The sequence below is a fragment of the Panthera uncia genome (genome assembly GCF_023721935.1).
Source record: "Panthera uncia isolate 11264 chromosome B3 unlocalized genomic scaffold, Puncia_PCG_1.0 HiC_scaffold_1, whole genome shotgun sequence".
NCBI lineage: Eukaryota > Metazoa > Chordata > Mammalia > Carnivora > Felidae > Panthera > Panthera uncia.
Window position 1 is genome coordinate 125,464,207 of NW_026057582.1, and position 20,192 is coordinate 125,484,398.

The 20,192-nt window shown below is 40.0% G+C and overlaps 2 protein-coding genes across 4 annotated transcripts in view; one reads left to right on the forward strand and one right to left on the reverse strand.

The window, feature by feature from the left end:
* The window catches only part of LYSMD4 (LysM domain containing 4), a 28,744-nt gene extending 14,496 nt beyond the window's left edge, over positions 1-14,248 (forward strand). Inside the window, exon 3 of the transcript XR_007453903.1 lies at positions 13,583-14,248. The gene's annotated coding sequence lies outside the window, so the exon portion shown is untranslated. The remainder of the gene's footprint in view (positions 1-13,582) is intronic.
* Positions 14,249-15,071: 823 nt separating this feature from the next.
* The window catches only part of MEF2A (myocyte enhancer factor 2A), a 38,021-nt gene continuing 32,900 nt past the window's right edge, over positions 15,072-20,192 (reverse strand). For all 3 annotated transcript variants that reach the window (XM_049614026.1, XM_049614025.1, XM_049614024.1), the window contains one exon: positions 15,072-19,005. In XM_049614026.1, the coding sequence (XP_049469983.1) occupies positions 18,648-19,005 (358 nt within the window). In that variant the 3' untranslated portion in view covers positions 15,072-18,647. The remainder of the gene's footprint in view (positions 19,006-20,192) is intronic.

Genomic DNA, 20,192 nt, shown 5'->3' on the forward strand with positions numbered 1-20,192 from the left:
AAATAAATAAATAAATAAATAAATAAATAAATAAATAAATAAATAAAACAATAAAACTCTTAAAAATTGAAGGAGAGAGGGGCACCTAGGTGGCTCAGTCAGTTAAGTGCCTGACTTTGGCTCGGGTCATGATCTCGTGATTTGTGAGTTCGAGCCCTACATCAGGCTCTGTGCTGACAGCTCCAAGCCTGAAGCCTGCTTCAGGTTCTGTGTCTCCCTCTCTCCCTGCCCCTCCCCCACTCACCCTCTGTCTCTCTGTCTCTCAAAAATAAATAAACATAGGGGCGCCTGGGTGGCTTAGTCGGTTAAGCATCTGACTTCAGCTCAGGTCATGATCTCTCTGTCCGTGAGTTGAAGGCCCATGTTGGGCTCTGTGTTGACAGCTCAGAGCCTGGAACCTGCTTCAAATTCTGTGTCTCCCTCTCTCTGCCCCTCCTCTGCTAACACTCTGTCTCTGTCTCTCTCTCTCAAAAATAAAGATTAAAAAAATAAAAAAAAACACAAAAAATTGAAGGATAGAGACCAAAACCCCAATAAACAAATGGAAAAAAGACATGAACAGACACACAAAGATTAAAATGGCCTTCAAACATGAAAAAGTGTTCAAGTTCACTCATTATAGAAAAAGACAAATTTAAACATTGATATATTTTCTCACAGGTAAAAATTTTAAATATAACAACATTCTGTTGGTGCAGTTGTGGGGAAACCGGCATTCTCATACATTGTTGGAGGAAGTGCAAATGGGCAACAACTTCTCTGGAGGTGAATTTGGCACTTCTTAACAAAACTACACAGGAACTTACTCAGCAATCCTACTTCTAGGACTTTACCCTAAAGATAAATATCTAACATTATGAAGATACATATGCCTAAGCATATTCATTGATACATGCAAAATACTAGAAACAACTTCTGTGACTATTCACGGACGACTGTTGTACATCCATCCCATGTGGTGCTATGCAACTATAAAGAATGGTGAAGATTACTAGGAACTCATCACTTTTGGGGGTGATTTCCAATTACGCTGTATTTTGTTATTTGGTTTTGTTTCTCTGATTTTAATGAAATCAAATTGATCAAATTTTTCACTATGGTTTGCTTCAGAAGTTCCTTACACTAAGCCAGAAAGTTGTTTTCTTGTATAATGACATTGTTCTATTTTAACTTTTAGGTATTTAATCCATTTGGAGGCTACCTTCTTGTGTCATGTTAGTAGGAATCCAGTTTTATTTTTCTCTATGTAGTAAACTAATTTTACCAACTAATTTTACCATTTTGTGGTGTGGAAAAATGGCTTAATATTTTTGGGAAGACATTCCTACCCCACCCCTTTTAATATTCTAATGAACTGTGAGCTGTTTTTTAAATTGATACATAATTGACATGTAACATTGTGTAAGTTTAGGGTATACAATGTGTTGATTTGGTACATTTATATAACGAAATATGACTACTACTGTGTAATATCTCCATCATATCACACAATCATGGTTTCTTTTTGTGGTGAGAATATTTAAGATTTAATCTCTTAGCAATTTTGAAGTATATAATACAGTATTAATATAATCAAAATGCTATGACTTAGATCTCCAGAATGTATCCATGTTCTAACTGCAAGTTTGTGCCCTTTGACCAACATCTTCCCAATTCCTCCAACCTGTAGCCCCTGGAAACCACTATTCTTGTCTGTTTCTACAAAGTTCAGTTTTTTGACATTTTGCATATAAGTGATATCATACAGTATTCATCCATGTTATCCTGAATGGCAAGATTTCCCTCTTTCTCATGGCTGAATTATATTCCTGTGTGTGTGTGTGTGTGTGTGTGTGTGTGCGCGTGTGTGTGTGCCCGCACATGTGCGCACACCCCCTCATCTTTATCCATTCGTCCATTTTTTATCCAACTTAGGTTGTATCTTGGCTATTGTGAATAATGCTGCAGTAAGTGTGGGAGTACAATTATCTTTTTTATATCTTGTTTTTCTCTCTCTCGATACATACCCAGAAGTGGGATTTTCTGGGTCATACGGTTGGTTGTTTTAATTTTTTTGAGGAACCTCCATACTGTTTTCCATAGTGACTGAAGCAATTTATATTGTCACCAGCAGTGCACGAGGGTTGTTTTCTCCACACCCTCACTAATACTTGTTACCTCTTTTCATTTTTTAAAGATTTTAAAATTTTTATTATTAAAATTTTTTGAGAGAGAGAGAAAGAGAGGGAGAGAGAATGTGCACGTGAGTGGAGGAGGGGCAGAAGGAGAGGGAGAGAGAGAATCTCACAGGGCTCAGTCTCACGACCATGAAATCATGACCTGAGCCAAAATCAAGAGTTGGGTGCTTAACCGACTAAGCCACGCAGATGCCCCAATTTGTTACCTCTTTTTGATGCAAGGTGAGGGGATATTTCATTATGGTTTTTATTTACACTTTACTGATAAGCTGAGCATCTTTTCATGTACCTGTTTGTCATCTTGATATCCTATGTCTTATTTGAAAAAATGTCTGTTTAGATCCTCTGCCCCTTCTTAAATCAGATTGTTTTTAATACCATTGATTTGTATGGGTTTTTCTATATTTTGGCTATTAACCCCTTACCAGATATGTGGTTTGCAAATATCCCCCCCCCATTCATAGATTGCCTTTTAATTGTGTTGTGTCTTTTGCTTTTTAGTTTGATGTAGTCCATTTGTTGATTTTTGCTTTTGTTGTTTGTGCTTTTGGTATCATCTCCAAAAACACATTGCCAAGACCAACGTTAAGGAGATTTCTTCTGTTTATTTCTAGAAGTTTTATGGTTTGAGGTCTTATGTTTAAGTCTTTATCTGTTTTATCCATTTTGAGTTAGTTTTTGTGAGTGGTGTAAGATAAGGTAAAATTTCATTCCGCATGTGGCCATCCAGTTTTCCCTACACCATTTTTAGAGACTGTCTTTTCCGAACTAAGTATTCTTGGCTCCCTTGTCAGTATTTGTTGACTGTAGGGACACCTGGGTGGCTCAGTTGGTTGAATGTCTGACTCTTGATTTTGGCTCAGGTCATGATCCCAGCGTCATGGGATCGAGCCCTGCGTCAGGCTCCGTGCTGAGTGTGGAGCCTGCTTAAGGATTCTCTCTCTCTCTCTCTCTCTCTCTCTCTCTCTCTCTCTCTCTCTCCTTGTGTCCTTCTCCACTGCTTGTGCTCTCTAAAATTAAAAAAGTAATAATTAAAAAACTATTAGTTGACTGTATATGCAGGGGTTTATTTCTGGGCTCTCGATTCTATCCCATTGGCCTATGTGCTTGTTTTTATGCCATGCCCACGCCATACTGCCATGTAGTATAGGCTGAAATCAGGAAGTGTGATGCCTCCAGGTTTGTTCTTTTCAGCATTTCTTAGGCTGTTCAAGGTCTTCTGTGGCTCCATATAGATTTAGGATTGTTTTTTCTATTTCTATGGAAAACGCCATTGGGATTTTGATACAGATTGCACTGAATCTATAGTTGGCTTTGGGCAGTGGGGACTTTTTAACAATATTCTTCCCATCCATGAACACGGGTTCCATTTCTTTGTGTCATCTTCAATTTCTTGCATCAAAGTCTTATAGTTTTCACCCTACAAAACTTTCACATCCTTGATTAGATTTATTCCTAAGTATTTTATTTAGATGCTACCATGAATGGGATTATTTCTTTTTTAGATGTTTTGTTGTTAATGTGTGTAAACATAACTGTTTTCTGTATGTTTATTTTGTATCCTACAAATTCACTGAATTTGTCAGTTCTAGTAATTTTTTGGTGGTATCTTTAGGATTTTCTATATAATATTATATCATTTACAAGCAAAGACAGTTTCACTTTTTCTTATTTGGATGCCTTTTATTATCTTTTTCTTAACTGATTGCTCTGGCTAGGAGTAGTGACAGTAGGTATCTTTGTCTCGTTCCTGGTCTTAGAGGAAAAGTTTTCAACCTTTCACCATTGAATATGATGTTGGGTGTGGGTTTGTCATAGATGGCCTTTATTGTGTTGAGGTGTCTTCCTCCTGTACTCCATTTGTTGAGCATTTTTATCATGAAAGGTTGTTGTGCTTGTCAAATGCTTTTTCTGCATCTATTGACATGATCTTAAGATTTTTATCTCGTTCTATTACGGTGTATCTCTTTCATTGATTTGATTTGTGTGTATTAAACCACCTTGCATTCCAGGCATAAATCTCACTTGATCCTGGTGAATGATCTTTTTAATGTGCTGTTGAATTTGGTTTGCTGATATTTTGCTGAGGATTTTTGCATCTATGTCAATCAGGTATGTCTGTCTGTAATTGTCTTGTAGGCTCCTTATATGGCTTTGGTATCAGGTAATGTTGGCCATGTAAAATTAGTTTGGGGTTATTTCCTTCTCTTCAGTTTTTTTGAGTAGTTTGAGAAGGATTGTCGTTGATCCTTCTTTAAATATTGGGTAGAATTCACCAGTGAAACCATCTAGTCCTGACTTTCCTGTGTTGAGAGGTTTTGATTACTGATTCAATCTCCTTACTTAATACTTGTCTGCTCAGACTTTCAATTCTTCATGATTCAGTCCTGGTAGGTTGTATGTTTCTAGGAATTTATCCATTTCCTATAGGTTATCCATTTTGTTGGCATATAATTATTTATAGTAGTCTCTCATAGAGTATTCCTGTAGTATCAGTTGTAATGTCTCCTCTTTCATTTCTGATTTTGAGTCCTCTGTTTCTGAATCACTCTGGCTAAAGGTTTTTCAGTCTTGTCTTTATTTTTAATTTTTTTAAATATGAAATTTATTGTCAAATTGGTTTCCATACAACACCCAGTGCTTATCCTAACAGGTGCCCTCCTCAATGCCCATCACCCGCTTTCCCCTCCCTCCCACTCCCCATCAACCCTCAGTTTATTCTCAGTTTTTAAGAGTCTCTAATGGTTTGCCTCCCTCCCTCTCTAAATTTTTTTCCCTTCCCCTCCCCCATGGTCTTCTGTTAAGTTTCTCAGGATCCACATAGGAGTGAAAACATGTGGTATCTTTTTTTCTCTGTATGACTTATTTCACTTAGCATAACACTCTCCAGTTCCATCCATGTTGCTACAAAAGGCCAAATTTTATTCTTTCTCATTGCCATGTAGTATTCCATTGTTTATGTAAACCACAATTTCTTTATCCATTCATTAGTTGATGGACATTTAGGCTCTTTCCATAATTTGGCTATTGTTGAAAGTGCTGCTATAAACATTGGGGTACAAGTGCCCCTATGCATCAGCACTCCTGTGGGTAAATTTCCCTTGGGTAAATTCCTAGCAGTGCTATTGCTGGGTCATAGGGTAGATCTATTTTTAATTTTTTGAGGAAACTCCACACTGTTTTCCAGAGCAGCTGCACCAGTTTGCATTCCCACCAACAGTGCAAGAGCGTTCCCATCTCTCCACATCCTTGCCAGCATCTATAGTCTCCTGATTTGTTCATTTTAGCCACTCTGACTGGCGTGAGGTGATATCTCAATGTGGTTTTGATTTGTATTTCCCTGATGAGGAGTGACGTTGAGCATCTTTTCATGTGCCTGTTGGCCATCTGGATGTCTTCTTTAGACAAGTGTCTATTCATGTTTTCTGCCCATTTCTTCACTGGATTATTTGTTTTTCGGGTGTGGAGTTTGGTGAGCTCTTTATAGATTTTGGATACCAGCCTTTTGTCTGATATGTCATTTGCAAATATCTTTTCCCATTCCGTCAGTTGCCTTTTAGTTTTGTTGATTGTTTCCTTTGCAGTGCAGAAGCTTTTTATCTTCATGAGGTCCCAATAGTTCATTTTTGCTTTTAATTCCCTTGCCTTTGGAGATGTATCAAGTAAGAAATTGCTGCGGCTGAGGTCAGAGAGGTTTTTCCCTGCTTTCTCCTCTAGGGTTTTGATGGTTTCCTGTCTCACATTCAGGTCCTTCATCCATTTTGAGTTTATTTTTGTGAATGGTGTAAGAAAGTGGTCTAGTTTCAATCTTCTGCATGTTGCTGTCCAGTTCTTCCAGCACCATTTGTTAAAGAGACTGTCTTTTTTCCATTGGATGTTCTTTCCTGCTTTGTCAAAGATCAGTTGGCCATACGTTTGTGGGTCTAGTTCTGGGGTTTCTATTCTATTCCATTGGTCTATGTGTCTGTTTTTGTGCCAATACCATGCTATCTTGATGATTACAGCTTTGTAGTAGAGGCTAAAGTCTGGGATTGTGATGCCTCCCGCTTTGGTCTTCTTTTTCAAAATTACTTTGGCTATCCAGGGTCTTTTGTGGTTCCATACAAATTTTAGGATTGCTTATTCTAGCTTCGAGAAGAATGTTGGTGCAATTTTGATTGGGATTGCATTGAATGTGTAGATTGCTTTGGGTAGTATTGACATTTTAACAATATTTATTCTTCCAATCCATGAGCATGGAATGTTTTTCCATTTCTTTGTATTTTCTTCAATTTCCTTCATAAGCTTTCTATAGTTTTCAGCATACAGATCTTCTACATCTTTGGTTAGATTTATTCCTAGGTATTTTATGATTCTTGGTGCAATTGTGAATGGGATTGGTTTATTTGTCTTTCTGTTGCTTCATTATTAGTGTATAAGAATGCAACTGATTTCTGTACATTAATTTTGAATACTGCAACTTTGCTGAATTCATGTATCAGTTCTAGCAGACTTTTGGTGGAGTCTATCGGGTTTTCCATGTATAATGTCATGTCGTCTGCAAAAAGTGAAAGCTTGACTTCATCTTTGCCAATTTTGATGCCTTTGATTTCCTTTTGTTGTCTGATTGCTGATGCTGGAACTTCCAACACTATGTTAAAAAACAGCAGTCAAAGTGGACATCCCTGTCATGTTCCTGATCTCAGAGGGAAAGTTCTCAGTTTTTCCCCATTGAGGATGATATTAACTGTGGGCTTTTTATAAATGGCTTTTATGATGTTTAAGTATATTCCTTCTTTCCCGACTTTCTCAAGGGTTTTTATTAAGAATGGATGCTGAATTTTGTCAAATGCTTTTTCTGCATCAATAGACAGGATCATATGGTTCTTATATTTTCTTTTATTAATGTGATGTATCACACTGATTGATTTGCGAATGTTGAACCAGCCCTGCATCCCAGGAATGAATCCCACTTGATCATGGTGAATAATTCTTTTTATATGCTGTTGAATTCGATTTGCTAGTATCTTGTTGAGAATTTTTGCATCCATTTTCATCAGGGATGTTGGCCTGTAGTTCTTTTTTGCTGGGTCTCTGTCTGGTTTGGGAATCAAAGTAATGCTGGCTACATAGAATGAGTCTGGAAATTTTTCTTCCCTTTCTATTTTTTGGAACAGCTTGAGAAGGATAGGTATTATCTCTGCTTTCAATGTCTGGTAGAATTCCCTGGGAAGCCATCTGGTCCTGGACTCTTATTTGTTGGAAGATTTTTGAAAACTGATTCAATTTCTTCACTGGTTATGGGTCTGTTCAAGTTTTCTATTTCTTTCTGTTTCAGTTTTGAAAGTGTGTGGGTGCTTAGGAATTTTTCCATTTCTTCCTTCCAGGTTGTCCAGTTTGTTGGCATATGATTTTTCATAGTATTCCCTGATAATTGCTTGTATTTCTGAGGGATTGGTTGTAATAATTCCATTTTCATTCATGATTTTATCTACTTGGGTCATCTCCCTTTTCTTTTTGAGAAGCCTGGCTAGAGGTTTATCAATTTTGTTTATTTTTTCAAAAAACCAACTCTTGGTTTCATTGATATGCTCTAGTTTTTTTAGATTCTATATTGTTTTTTTCTGCTCTGCTGTTTATTTCTCTTCTTCTGCTGGGTTTGGGGTGTCTTTGTTGTTCTGCTTCTATTTCCTTTAGGTGTGCTGTTAGATTTTGTATTTGGCATTTTTCTTGTTTCTTGAGATAGGCCTGGATTGCAATGTATTTTCCTCTCAGGACTGCCTTCACTGCATTCCAAAGTGTTTGGATTGTTGTGTTTTCATTTTCATTTGTTTCCATATATTTTTTAATTTCTTCTCTAATTGCCTGGTTGGCCCATTCATTCTTTAGTGTTCTTTAACCTCCATGCTTTTGGAGGTTTTCCAGACTTTTTCCTGTGGTTGATTTCAAGTTTCAGAGCATTGTGGTCTGAAAGTGTGCATGGTATGATCTCAATTCTTTTATACTTATGAAGGGCTGCTTTGTGACCTAGTATGTAATCTATCTTGGAGAATGTTCCATGTCCGCTTGAGAAGAAAGTATATTCTGTTGCTTTGGGATGCAGAGTTCTAAATATATCTGTCAAGTCCATCTGATCCAATGTGTCATTCAGGGCCCTTGTTTCTTTATTAATCCTGTGTCTAGATGATCTATCCATTGTTGTAAGTGGGGTATTAAAGTCCCATGCAATTAGCACATTCTTATCAATAAGGTTGCTTATGTTTGTGATTGTTTTATATATTTGGGGGCTTCCATATTCGGTGCGTAGACATTTATAATTGTTAGCTCTTCCTGATGGATAGCCCCTGTAATTGTTATATAATGCCCTTCTTCATCTCTTGTTACAGCCTTCAATTTAAAGTCTATTTTGTCCGATATAAGTATGGCTACTCCAGCTTTCTTTTGACTTCCAGTAGCGTGATAGATAGTTCTCCATCCCCTCACTTTCAATCTGAAGGTGTCCTCAGGTCTAAAATGAGTCTCTTGTAGACAGCAAATAGATGGGTCTTGTTATTTTATCCATTCTGATACCCTATGTCTGTTGGTTGGAGCATTTAGTCCATTTACATTCAGTGTTAGTTTTGAAAGATATGGTTTAGAGTCATTGTGATATCTGTAGGTTTCATGCTTATAGTGGTGTCTCTGGTACTTTGTCTCACAGGATCCCCCTCAGGATCTCTTGTAGGGCTGGTTTAGTGGTGATGAATTCTTTCAGTTTTTGTTTGTTTGGGAAGACTTTTATCTCTCCTTCTATTCTAAATGACAAACTTGCTGGATAAAGGATTCTTGGCTGCATATTTTTTTCTGTTCATCACATTGAAGATTTCCTGCCATTCCTTCCTGGCCTACCAAGTTTCAGTAGATAGGTCTGCGACTACTCTTATGTATGTCTACCTTTGTAAGTTAGGGCCTGTTTATCCCTAGCTGCTTTCAGAATTTTCTCTTTATCCTTGTATTTTGCCAGTTTCCCTATGATATGTCGTGCAGAAGATCAATTCAAGTTATGTCTGAAGGGAGTTCTCTGTGCCTCTTGGATTTCAATGCCTTTTTCCTTCCCCAGATCAGGAGGTTCTCAGCTATGATTTGTTCAAGTACACCTTCAGCCCTTTTCTCTCTCTTCTTCTTCTTCTTCTGGAATTCCTATGATACGGATATTGTTCCGTTTGATTGCATCACTTAGTTCTCTAATTCTCCCCTCATACTCCTAGATTTTTTTATCTCTCTTTTTCTCAGCTTCCTCATTTTCCATAATTTTATCTTCTAATTCACCTATTCTCTCCTCTGCCTCTTCAATCTGTGCTATGGTTGCCTCCATTTTATTTTGCACCTCATTATAGCATTTTTTAGTTCCTCATGACAGTCTTGTCTTTAAAAAAACAAAAACAAAAACACAGCTCTTTTTTTCATTGGTCTTTAATTTTTTTTTTTTGTCTCTATTTATTTCTGCTCTGATCTTTTTATTTTCTTCTTTTTACTAAATTTGGGCATAGTTCTTTTTCTAGTGCCTTGAGGTATAAAGTGAGGTTGTTTATCAGAGTTCTTTCTTGTGTCTTGATGTAGGCTATAAACTTCCTTCTTAGAGCTACTTTTGCAGTGGTGCCTGGGTGGCTGTCAAGGTTAAGCATCTGGCTCTTGATTTCAGCTCAGTCATGATCTTGTGATTTGTGAGTTTGAGCCCGGCATCAGGCCCTCTGCTGTCAGCATGGAGACTGCTTGGGATTCTCAGTCTCCCTCTCTGCCCCTCCTTGGCTCGTGTGTGTGCACATGTTCTCTCTCTCAAAAATATATTTTAAAAAATTTAAAAAAAACAAGAACTACTTTTGTAGTATCCCATAGCTTTTGATTTGTTGTTTCCATTTCATTTGTTTCAGGATACTTCTTGATTTTTCTTTTTCTTCTTTGACCTATTTATTCAGGAGCATGTTTTTTAGTCTTCATATTTTTACTATTTTTCCAGATTTCCTCCTGTTATTAATTTCTGGTTTCATACCACTAGAGTCAGAAAAGATAGTTGGTATTTTTTCAATCTTTTTAAATTTGCTAAGACTTTTTAAAAAAATGTTTATTATTTTGAGAACGAGAGAGAGTGTGTGTGAGCAGGGGAGGAGCAAAGAGAGAGGAAGAGAGAATCCCAAGCAGGCTCTGCACTCAGCACAGAGCCCAGTGCAGAACTTGATCCCACAAAACTGGATCATGACCTGAGTCATAATCAAGAGTTGGACACTCAACTGACTGAGCCACCCACGTGCCCCAAGACTTTTTTTTATGACCTACCATGTGATGTATCCTGCAGAATTTCTGTGTGCACTTGAGAAGAATATGTATTCTGCTGCTGTTGGTTGGCATGTTTGTATATGTTTGTTTGGTCCACATGGTCTAAAGTACAGTTCAAGTCCAATGCTTTCTCCTGCTTTTTTATCTGCATGATCTATTGTTGAAAGTAGGCTATTGAAGTCCCCTTCTATGGTGTTCTCTATTTTTCCCTTCCAATCTGTTAGAATTCACTTAATAAAATTCAGGTGCTCTGATGTTGGGTGCATATGTATGTGTGTGTGTGTGTGTGTGTGTGTACATACATGATTTTTGTATCTTCTTGATGAATTGACCCCCTTACTCTGTAGTGTCCATCTTTGTCTCCTTTTACCAGTTTTGCTCTCCCTTTGCATGGAGTTATCCTCTCCTGCCATTCTTTCACTTTGAATCTATGTGTGTCCTTAAAGCTGAGGTAAATCTCTTGTAGCATATAGTTGGGTCATTCTTTTGTTTGCCTATTTTGTTTTGTTTTGTTTGGGGGGTTAATTTTGTTGTTGTTTTTATCCAGCCAACCTTTAAAAAAAATTTTTTTTAACATGTATTTATTTTTGAAAGACAGAGACAGAGCACTAGTTGGGGAGGGGCAGAGAGAGAGAGAGTGAGAGAGAGGGAGGGAGACCCAGAATCTGAAGCAGGCTTCAGGCTCTGAGTTGTCAACACAGAGCCCGATGCGGGGCTCGAACCCACAAACCTTCAGGTCATGACCTGACCCGAAGTCGGATGTTTAACCAACTGAGCCAGCCAACCAGCCTGCCTTTTGATTGAAGAATTTGGTCTGTTAACATTTACAATAATTGACAGAAAAGGACTTACTTATGCCATATTATTGTTTTCTGGCTGTTTATAGTTCAATTCTTTTCTTTTTGTTGCCTTCCTTTGCAATTAAATGATTTTCTGTAGCAGTATATTTTGATTCCCTTCTTATGTGTATCTGTTGTAGATTTTTGTTTTGGAGTTCCCATGAGGTTTACATAAAAAATCTTATAGATATCAGTGTATTTTATGCTGATAAGTTTAATTTGATCCCATATAAAAAATCTACCCTGTTCTTCTCCCTCCTTTTACATTTTTGAGGACACCATTTACATTGTTTATTGTGTGTCCATTAACAAATTGTCAAAGTTATACCTCTTAATCTTTATCTAGGTGAATCCTTATCTAGCACATCACCATATTAACAGTATTAAGGTATTCTAAATCTGACTCTATGCTTATCTTTACCAGTGCATATTTCCATATGTTTTCAAGCTACTAATTAGCATCCTTTTGTTTCAGCTTGAAGAATTCCTTTTAGCAATTCTTATAATGTAGTTTAGTGCTGAGAAACCCCTTCAGCTTTCGTTTATTAGGGAAAGATTTTCTTTCACCTTCATTTCTGAAGGACAACTTTGCTGGGTGAAGTATTCCTGGTTGGCAGTTTCTTTCTTTCAGCACTTTGAATATATCATCCCACTCTTTTTGCCTGTACGGTATCTAGTGAGAAATCCACTGATAGCCTTATGGGGGTTCCCCTCATATGATTTTTTTCTCTCTTCCAGCTTTTAAAATTCTGTCTTTCATTTTAGACCATTTCATTATTCTTGGAGAACATTTTGGGTTGAAATTTTGTGGTGACATTACTTCATGAAATTGGACATCCAATTCCCTCCCTGTGTCTGGGAAATTCTCATTAAGTTTTTCATTCCTTTCTCCCTCTCTTCTTCTGGGACGCCAGTAGTGCATACTTTCTTTCCATTATGTCCCGTACTCCTGTAGGCTTTCTTTTTCCTTTTTTCTATTTGCTCTTCTAATTATTTAATTTCAACTGATCTGCCTTCTAGCTCACTGCTCTTCTATTCAACTATGCTGTTGAAACTATTGAATTTTTCAGTTCATTGTGTTCTTTAGCTCCAAAATGTGTTTGGTTCTTTGTTTTCTCTTGGTTGAGCTTCTCATTTTGTTCTTGTATTGTTTTCCTCATAGTTAAGTCGTTTATGTCCTCTTTTGTAGCTCTGAGCAACTGTACTACAGTTATTTTGAATTCTTTGTCAGGCATTACCTGCATCTCCATTTTTTGGGTCCAGTTACCGGAGGTTTACTGTATCCCTTTGGTAGCGACGTGTTTCCCTCACCTTTCCAGCCTTTATGGACTGATTTTGGTTAGGAAAGCCTTTCACCTGCAGATAGGGGCACACTGGATCATGCTATGACCCAGGTCTAGTGGTGCAGGGCAATAAATACAGGAGTACATGGCAGTAGTGGGTCCAATCGGGGCATGATGTCTCTTTGGCTCATGTCACTGGCATGCACACTGTTGACAACTGTGTATTCCTTGATGAGCACTATTGAGCTTCTCAGACATGCCTGTAGGGCGAGTAGCTAGGGACCAGGACAGGCAGCATTGGTGGCTGGAACCAAAGGTGTGCACACACTTGATGTGAGGGGCCGGCTATAGGCACCTATGAAATGGCAGAGGTGACTTGTGGACAAAGTTGTAGCGATGGGTGTCAGAGCAGACAGAAGGGCTGAGGCCAACTACAGTCTCCCTGGCATTGACAGAACTGAGTGCCTGCTGTCCTAGGACTTCACACTGTACCCGTGGGTATGCATGCTGCAGTGGAGGTCTGTGACAGGGTTCAGGTTGCACAAAAGGTGGGGGGCACGCAGGTTCTCAGCTGAAGGGAACAGCCATAGCTACAGGTGGGCATGGTGGTGCTGGCCAGTAACACAAGGCAGGGCTTGATCTTGACATGCAAGCAGCTGCTGGGGCCCCATTGCTGGTGTGCCTGCCAGTGGCTGCGCTGGCACAGGAGGAACTAGTGACAGACGGGTGTGGTGATGCTGGCCAGTGACAGGAGGCAGGGCTTAGTGGTAATAGCGTCAGTTTCCTGGTTATGATAGTAGTAGGGTGGTTATGTAAACGTTAACATTAGGGAAAGCTGGGGGAAGGATATATGGAAACAATTATTTTTGCAGCTTTTCTGGAAGTTAAAAATTAGTTCAAAGTAAAGCTTTAATAAAGCTTAAAAAGGGGGAGGGGGATTATACAGAGAAACCAGTTAGTACAACTGTGATTTTTGCTTTTTCTTCCCCAGCTGCTTTCCGCTGTTTTGGGACACGGTGAGCAGGCACAAGTGTAAGAAAGTGACTTAAGTCTAGGACACATTCTCTGAAGCTGGGCGAGCTACGTGTCAGTCTAGGTCATCTGGGAAGCAGACACGGACGGAATTGGGAGCTCAAGATTTCTTGCAGGAGGGAAGGGGCGTGCCCCGGCTGTGTGCGGCCATTGGCTGGGGGCTGGCTCAGAGGAGCTCGTCCTCAGCTCACACCCCGGGACAGCTGGGGATCGGGGCTCACCTCTTAGTCTCTGGGCTAAGCACATTCTGCTGTGTGATGGCACTCGTGCCCTCGGCCCCTGAGGAGTCCCTCTCCTTAGTGTTCCAGGAACACTTCACTTTGTGAACCCCCTTCACTTTGTGTGGAAGGTGGGAAGAAACACGGGTTTCCTCAGTTCTACAGCAGGTGCTGCTCTGACCCTGTACGGAGAGACCAGACAGGCAGAGGGGAGCAGGCTGGGCCATCCGGCTGGCAGAGGGCTCTGACTGAAAAATCATCTTCTTGGCTGGTGCCAGTCGGACACAGAATCGGCTTAAAAGCAAGATAAAGCCTAGAGGAAGGCACCCGTGGGAGCTAACTAGGAAATCGCAGTGAATTGATTTTAAGTAGCTGCAGCTGTGATTAAACTATTTTTAGCCACAGGACTCCACCGGCTTTCAAAACCTGCTAATAAGAGCCTCACTGTAGCCAGCAAGTAAAACCCGCACAAAAATTTAGCTTTTCATTTGACAGCAAGAATCTGCTTAGTTAGGAGCTGGCTTAAAAGGCAAACCCAAGGAAGGGAACACTTTCCACACTTCCGAGTTTAAGACAAGTTTTCACACCTGTCACTTCTGAAAACCATTCATTTACTGAATCTGTCTTTTGCCGCTCTCTCAGTATCATGTATGCATTTTGGGTAAAACAAATCATCTCACCCCCTTAATTCAAAAAGGCAGAACTTGCTATATATATCATCCGATCCCGTCTAGCAGTATTCCCGCCCGCCCCCGCCAACCCTGGCTCATCATCTATCCCGTGAGAAGTCGTCATTCCTAGAGCCTGGATGGGCTTACCGGGTCCACAGCAGCTGCAGTGACGGCCAGGCCCGCCGATGCTGGGGCCCGGACTTCCCACTGTTTCCTGAGGGGCCAAGGGCAGCCCAGAAGGGGAGGCCCCGGGAGCAGCTACGGGTGAGGCTGGTGAGACGCCACGGTGATCTCCTTGACCGAGTCTCAAGGTGAGTAAAGGAGATCTGCAGGTGGGAGAGGCCTGTGAGCGGAAGGGAAAGGAGAGGGACTCGGGGGGACAGAGGGGGCCGACTGGCGGCAAACACGACAGAGTCTGGAGTACACAGGAAAAGCCAGTCCGTCTTTACTGTAGTGAGTGCAGGATACAAATAGTTTACAACAACCTCTAGCATTTTCTTAACCATTTGATAAAAAGTTCACTATAATATTTATTGTATAATGAAGAAAAAACAACACATTCAGGGAAAAATTGAGATTAACTTATTTTTCTTAAAAGGTTCATCTCAAGGATGGCAACAAAGTCCAGCTTGTGCCGCCAAACGGTTTTACGTGATCAAACCGTGTACAGCTTCTTGTGTGAACTGTTGACTACAAACATTTACCAAATACATAAATCTCTTTTTAAAAAAGCCATTTTAAATATAGCAAAGCAGTGTCTTCTTGCACAGCAAAGTGAAGAAAGTTTCTACAGAGAAATAAAAGTTTTACATTTGTAAAATCTTTTTCACATTCTACTCATCTAGCTTCTCATGATCCGACGCCAGGAGTTTTCTGGTTCCTTATTTACTATGTATTTCTTGTGCGCATGATGGTTAATCAAGAAAATATGTTAATGCTTTGTTAGCTGTCCTTATAGGTAAAGGAAACGGTAAAACATATACTGTTCTTTTAGAACAAACCCCTGATTTAGTCTCGAACACAATGGACAGAATTAGGGCTCAAAAGATGGAGTTTTGATCGGGACCATCTGCAGACATACGATGGTGGCTCTGCTCTCAGTGTCGTGCCGGGCGGCGCACGGAGGGAAACTGTACTTCAACCAGTGCGGTGTACTCTAAGCTTTTTTTGTTTTTGTCTTTTAGTAATAAAATACTTCATCTGAAGGATAAAATTTTCTTGTGATGGTGTCATACAAAACACATGAGTCTAAAACGGTAAGAAAAGTCGGTTCTAAAGAAACACCCTTCGTGTCTTCCCCGCTCTGAGTTGGTTTCCACCAGGAGATGTGCATGTGTATGTGTTTGTACATGGTGTCTGGGTGAGGGGTGTCTGTCAAGTCCGTATGCTCCACGTCTCACTGGGCATACAGGAAGAGGGTTAACAGTCAAATATTCACTTCCTGAAAACGGAATACATTGTTACTTGGTCAGTGTAATTGAAATACAAACTCCGAGCCTTGTGTACTATTATTTTAGAAAACAGTAGTTGTACTGATTATAAACCTGCATAGAAAGAAAGACTATTGAGATACAGTCAGAAAAGCCATCTCATAAGGCACACAAGAAAATAGACAGTAAATGTGAATGTGTTAACTCCTATTCCAATGTACAGCAGAAGTTCATGAACATGCATAAATAATAACGGAAGAATCACTTAACACTTTCAAAGCTATAAATGGTTTACAAAGTGGTAAGGATCATCTTGGAAATTCAGTGTTGGGAGACTGTCTTGTTTCAATTAAGTGTGACCTTATGAAGAAATGTGCCTGTATGTAGTTCAGTAAAAGAAGTACATTTTAACGAAAAACTAATCCTTTCTGAGGACAAGCCAAATGTCTATACTGACGAGGAGACGGCACATCACCCTCCCTTTTTTGGCCTCTATCAAAAATTAAAACAGAATTCCATTTTTTTTTAGTTGTGAACGCCACAGGTTTATCCTGTACCTAATACCTATGTGTCAGTCAGGAAACCTGGCTGATGATTTGTCACAAATAGCATTATGAGGAAATTGTCAAAAGGAAGGCAATTTAGGGGGAAAAGCAAAACATAAGTAAAAACTGTAGGTAGCTGCTCAATATTAAGTGTAAAATACAAAATAGCAGCAACTCTTAAACCCTTATTTTGAGTTTCTCAGGAAAGGGAGTATTTAAAAAATCTATGATGAAAGATATACAGGACTTTGAATTTTGTTTGTGGCACAAGCCCAGGAAACGCACGAACCTGCTATCACGCCTTCGCTGTCTTCCTGCAGGAGGAGTAAGGCCTTGTTCAGAAGCTAAGCTGAGTGCAGCACGGGCTCCATTAGGACGGCAGGCCGTGCCGAGGATCTGCCCACAAGAGAATTTCTCCCCACACCAAAGTGTCATTTCACTGCACAGAGAGTTCAGGATGGTAGGATTTTGTAACCAGCTGCATCATTCGATTTTAGAGGGTCAAGGAAGAAAAGATCCCTTCCCCCCCAGAATTATTTCTCCCTAATCATTTACCACTTATAAAACCTTTGTGCTCATCTACTATTTTGCCATGATCTCTAATATTAGTTAAATTAGGTCAGCTTTTTCTACTATATTTTTTTCCTCACAAAAGGCAAGTTTTAAATAATGCCTTATAAAATCTGTTACAACACATTTTATATTTATGCAAGATGAACTTAACACCAGTTTTTTTTTTTTGCCACTTTGCTATTTATGTACACATATAAAATATATAATGATGCTCAACCCATACAGCACAAAGATTACAATGTAACATCACACATTCACCACCAGTGAGGGGAGAAACCCCTTTATACAATCCTCCGAAAAAGACTGGGCTAATAATTAAAATCCAAAGTACAGTATATTTAACAAAATAGTAAATATTAAACAGTGAATACTCTACTTGATAAGGATCTCGCCTTTTCCCCCCAAATTGGCGGCAATCCACAAAAATATACTTTTTAATCTGGTGACCATACAATACATAGGTACTTACATCAAAGGTGATAATATATTTAAGATGCTATATACACAAAGAGTTTGGCTCAACTTTTAATTTACATATAGAATAATAAGTGTTCATGGCTTTTTTTTTCCAAGGTTCTGCTTGCAAGATATTTTTGTTTTGTTTTTTTTCCCCTCTTAAAATAAAACTAAAAAGTTAAAACAAGATAAAGCTATTCTCTTAAAAAAAAAGTTACAACATACAGCTTTGGCTTATATAAATAATTCATAGCAGAATGTGTTCAAAAGTAGTGAATATAATTTTATATATAGTCATCAATTCATAAGGGTGTTTTCTTTCATATAAAATATACATGAGCTAAAATCAGTTTCTTTAAGATATGAATGTAAAAAGAAACTTCTGACATAGTCCAATTATAACTTAATATATTAATTTATTTTGTTAATGCTCTATATTTCTAGGCTAGTATTTTCTGAATATCTCATGCGTGTTTTCTACTCTCTCTCTTTTTTATTAGCTAAAGATCACTTCTCTGACCCAATACATTTTTGCACGTGCAAAACAGTTATGTGTGGGGCTTTTTTGTTTTGTTTTTTAAAATATCAACAGCCCTTCCCATGCACCCCTCTGCAACAGAGACCCATGCCAGGCTGGGTAATTAATATAAATGACATTTTATGTACAGTATTGCTTTCTTGGTTCCTGCTTTTCTACTGCTCTGTTCTACAAAGCATTTTTCTTAAGTAACTACAGTCACTGCACAGTTAAATAAAACAAGTAGGGGCCCTCTAGGTTTCTGCAAGCTAGTGTGGGAGAATCATATATGGGTACACGTTTCTCTGCAAAAACTGGTTATCTTATGAAACAAGTAGTCCAAGGAAGTGCCAGACTAGACTCCGCCTACAGGGTGCTTTGTTTGCCATGGGACGCACATCTGCAGATCTACGAGGCAGGTAAGTGCCTGATTCCGTATGTGACACACACCCACACATACACACACTCACGCCCACATACATATATATATATAAAGGGATATATATGTATGTATGTACATATAAATATATTTAACTCATGTCCTTATTTACCAATTTAGATATGTAGGGCAGTTCACTGCAGTAACGCCACGTACAAACACCAGCCCGGAAGCCTTAGGTCACCCACGCGTCCATCCTCATTCGCTTTACAGAAGGGCTTTCTCTGTCTTCACTGTTCGGGGGTCGGCCAAGCACAATTGGAGAGTGGAAGTCGCCCCGCGGATCCTCCCGGTCACTACCGTCGTAGGAGCTGCTCGAGCTGCTCAGACTGTCCACGGGGGAGCGCCCCATTTCCTGCCGGGGCTGGGGGGGCTGGGGGGGCTGCGGCTGTGGCTGCGGCTGCTGCTGCTGCTGCTGGAAGCCTGAGGGGGTCATTCGATCCCGGGGAGGTGAAATTGGTTCTGACTTAATGTTGATGTTTTGGTTGGTATTAATGGATAAATTCGAACCCTGAGATAACTGCCCTCCAGCACTGAAGGAAGAAAAAAAAAAAGACGTTAAGTGGTTTGTGAGCGCAGCCATGTAACCGGAGTGTATTACAGACACCGCCTGACCGAAATGCTGTCAGAATTCCCCAACACTGGTTTTAGTTACCTCTCCTTGGAAGAAAAAGAACAGGACAGATGGGAGCTTTAGAGGCTAGTTCGACCCGCACCCGTGGTACTCTAGCAGGTGAAGTATCCAAAGCAGTGTCAGTGTCTGATGCTGTGCAGCAGAGACGAGAGAGGAACGACACGGCAGCCTGGGTTCCGCTTCCTCTCTTCCTTGGTTTCTTCAGTAACATCACCCTACTTTCCAGGTGAGGAAAGGGTCTCGGAAAGGCTAACTTGCTCAGAGTAGTACAGCACAGTGTGGGCGTCCAGCCTGTTCCCCCATCCTGAGTGCCAAGCCACTTCCACTTGCTTCTGTGGGGCTATTTTTAGTGTGTTCCTCAGGATGAACAGACACCTCAAAGGCCAACGCGCAAAGAAAATAAATGAAGGAAAATAACCTTTGCTTTCTCTGTGGATAGCAGGGGAGGAATGGCAGGGGTTTGGTATCTTGTGTGTGAATCAGGCTATGGGGATTCACGTGGGTTGATCCCAGCTGGCTCGCTGCACACACTGTACCTCACCAAGCAGAGTTCAACAAAGAGAACACCCGTTATGGGCAGGGTGAGGGGATCTGAGTGAGAGAATGTATGGTGGTGCCCAGGGGGAGTCAGGCATCGCTAGCAGGAAGGAGAAGGAACAGAGCCTTTGCAGAACTGGGACGGCAATAGGGCTATGTAGCTGGAGAGCATCTCAGCAGAGGAGACAGAAAAGCACACCCAGCTGGCCTCCATGAGGGTTGGCCACTTATTTTTCTATCCCTTATCTAATCACCAAAGCAGAGAAACCCCCCAAAAAAGTGGTAGGTGGGCCTGAATACCTCAAAGCTGCCTTTTTCCAACACTGGAATCAGATATAGAGGTTGGGAAGGAGAGCTGGGACCGGTGGCTTAATCACTGGTGGGTAGGTAGGAGGTGCATACGGGTGACATCGGTGCCACAGTGCCCCTTGGTTACTATGTGTCTCTCTACCTCCATACAAGAGAAGGCTTGCTCCCCCAATTTCTTCAAGGAATGCCTAGTTTGCTCGGTATCCAAGCTATTATCTAGAATCATCATAAAGAAAATCT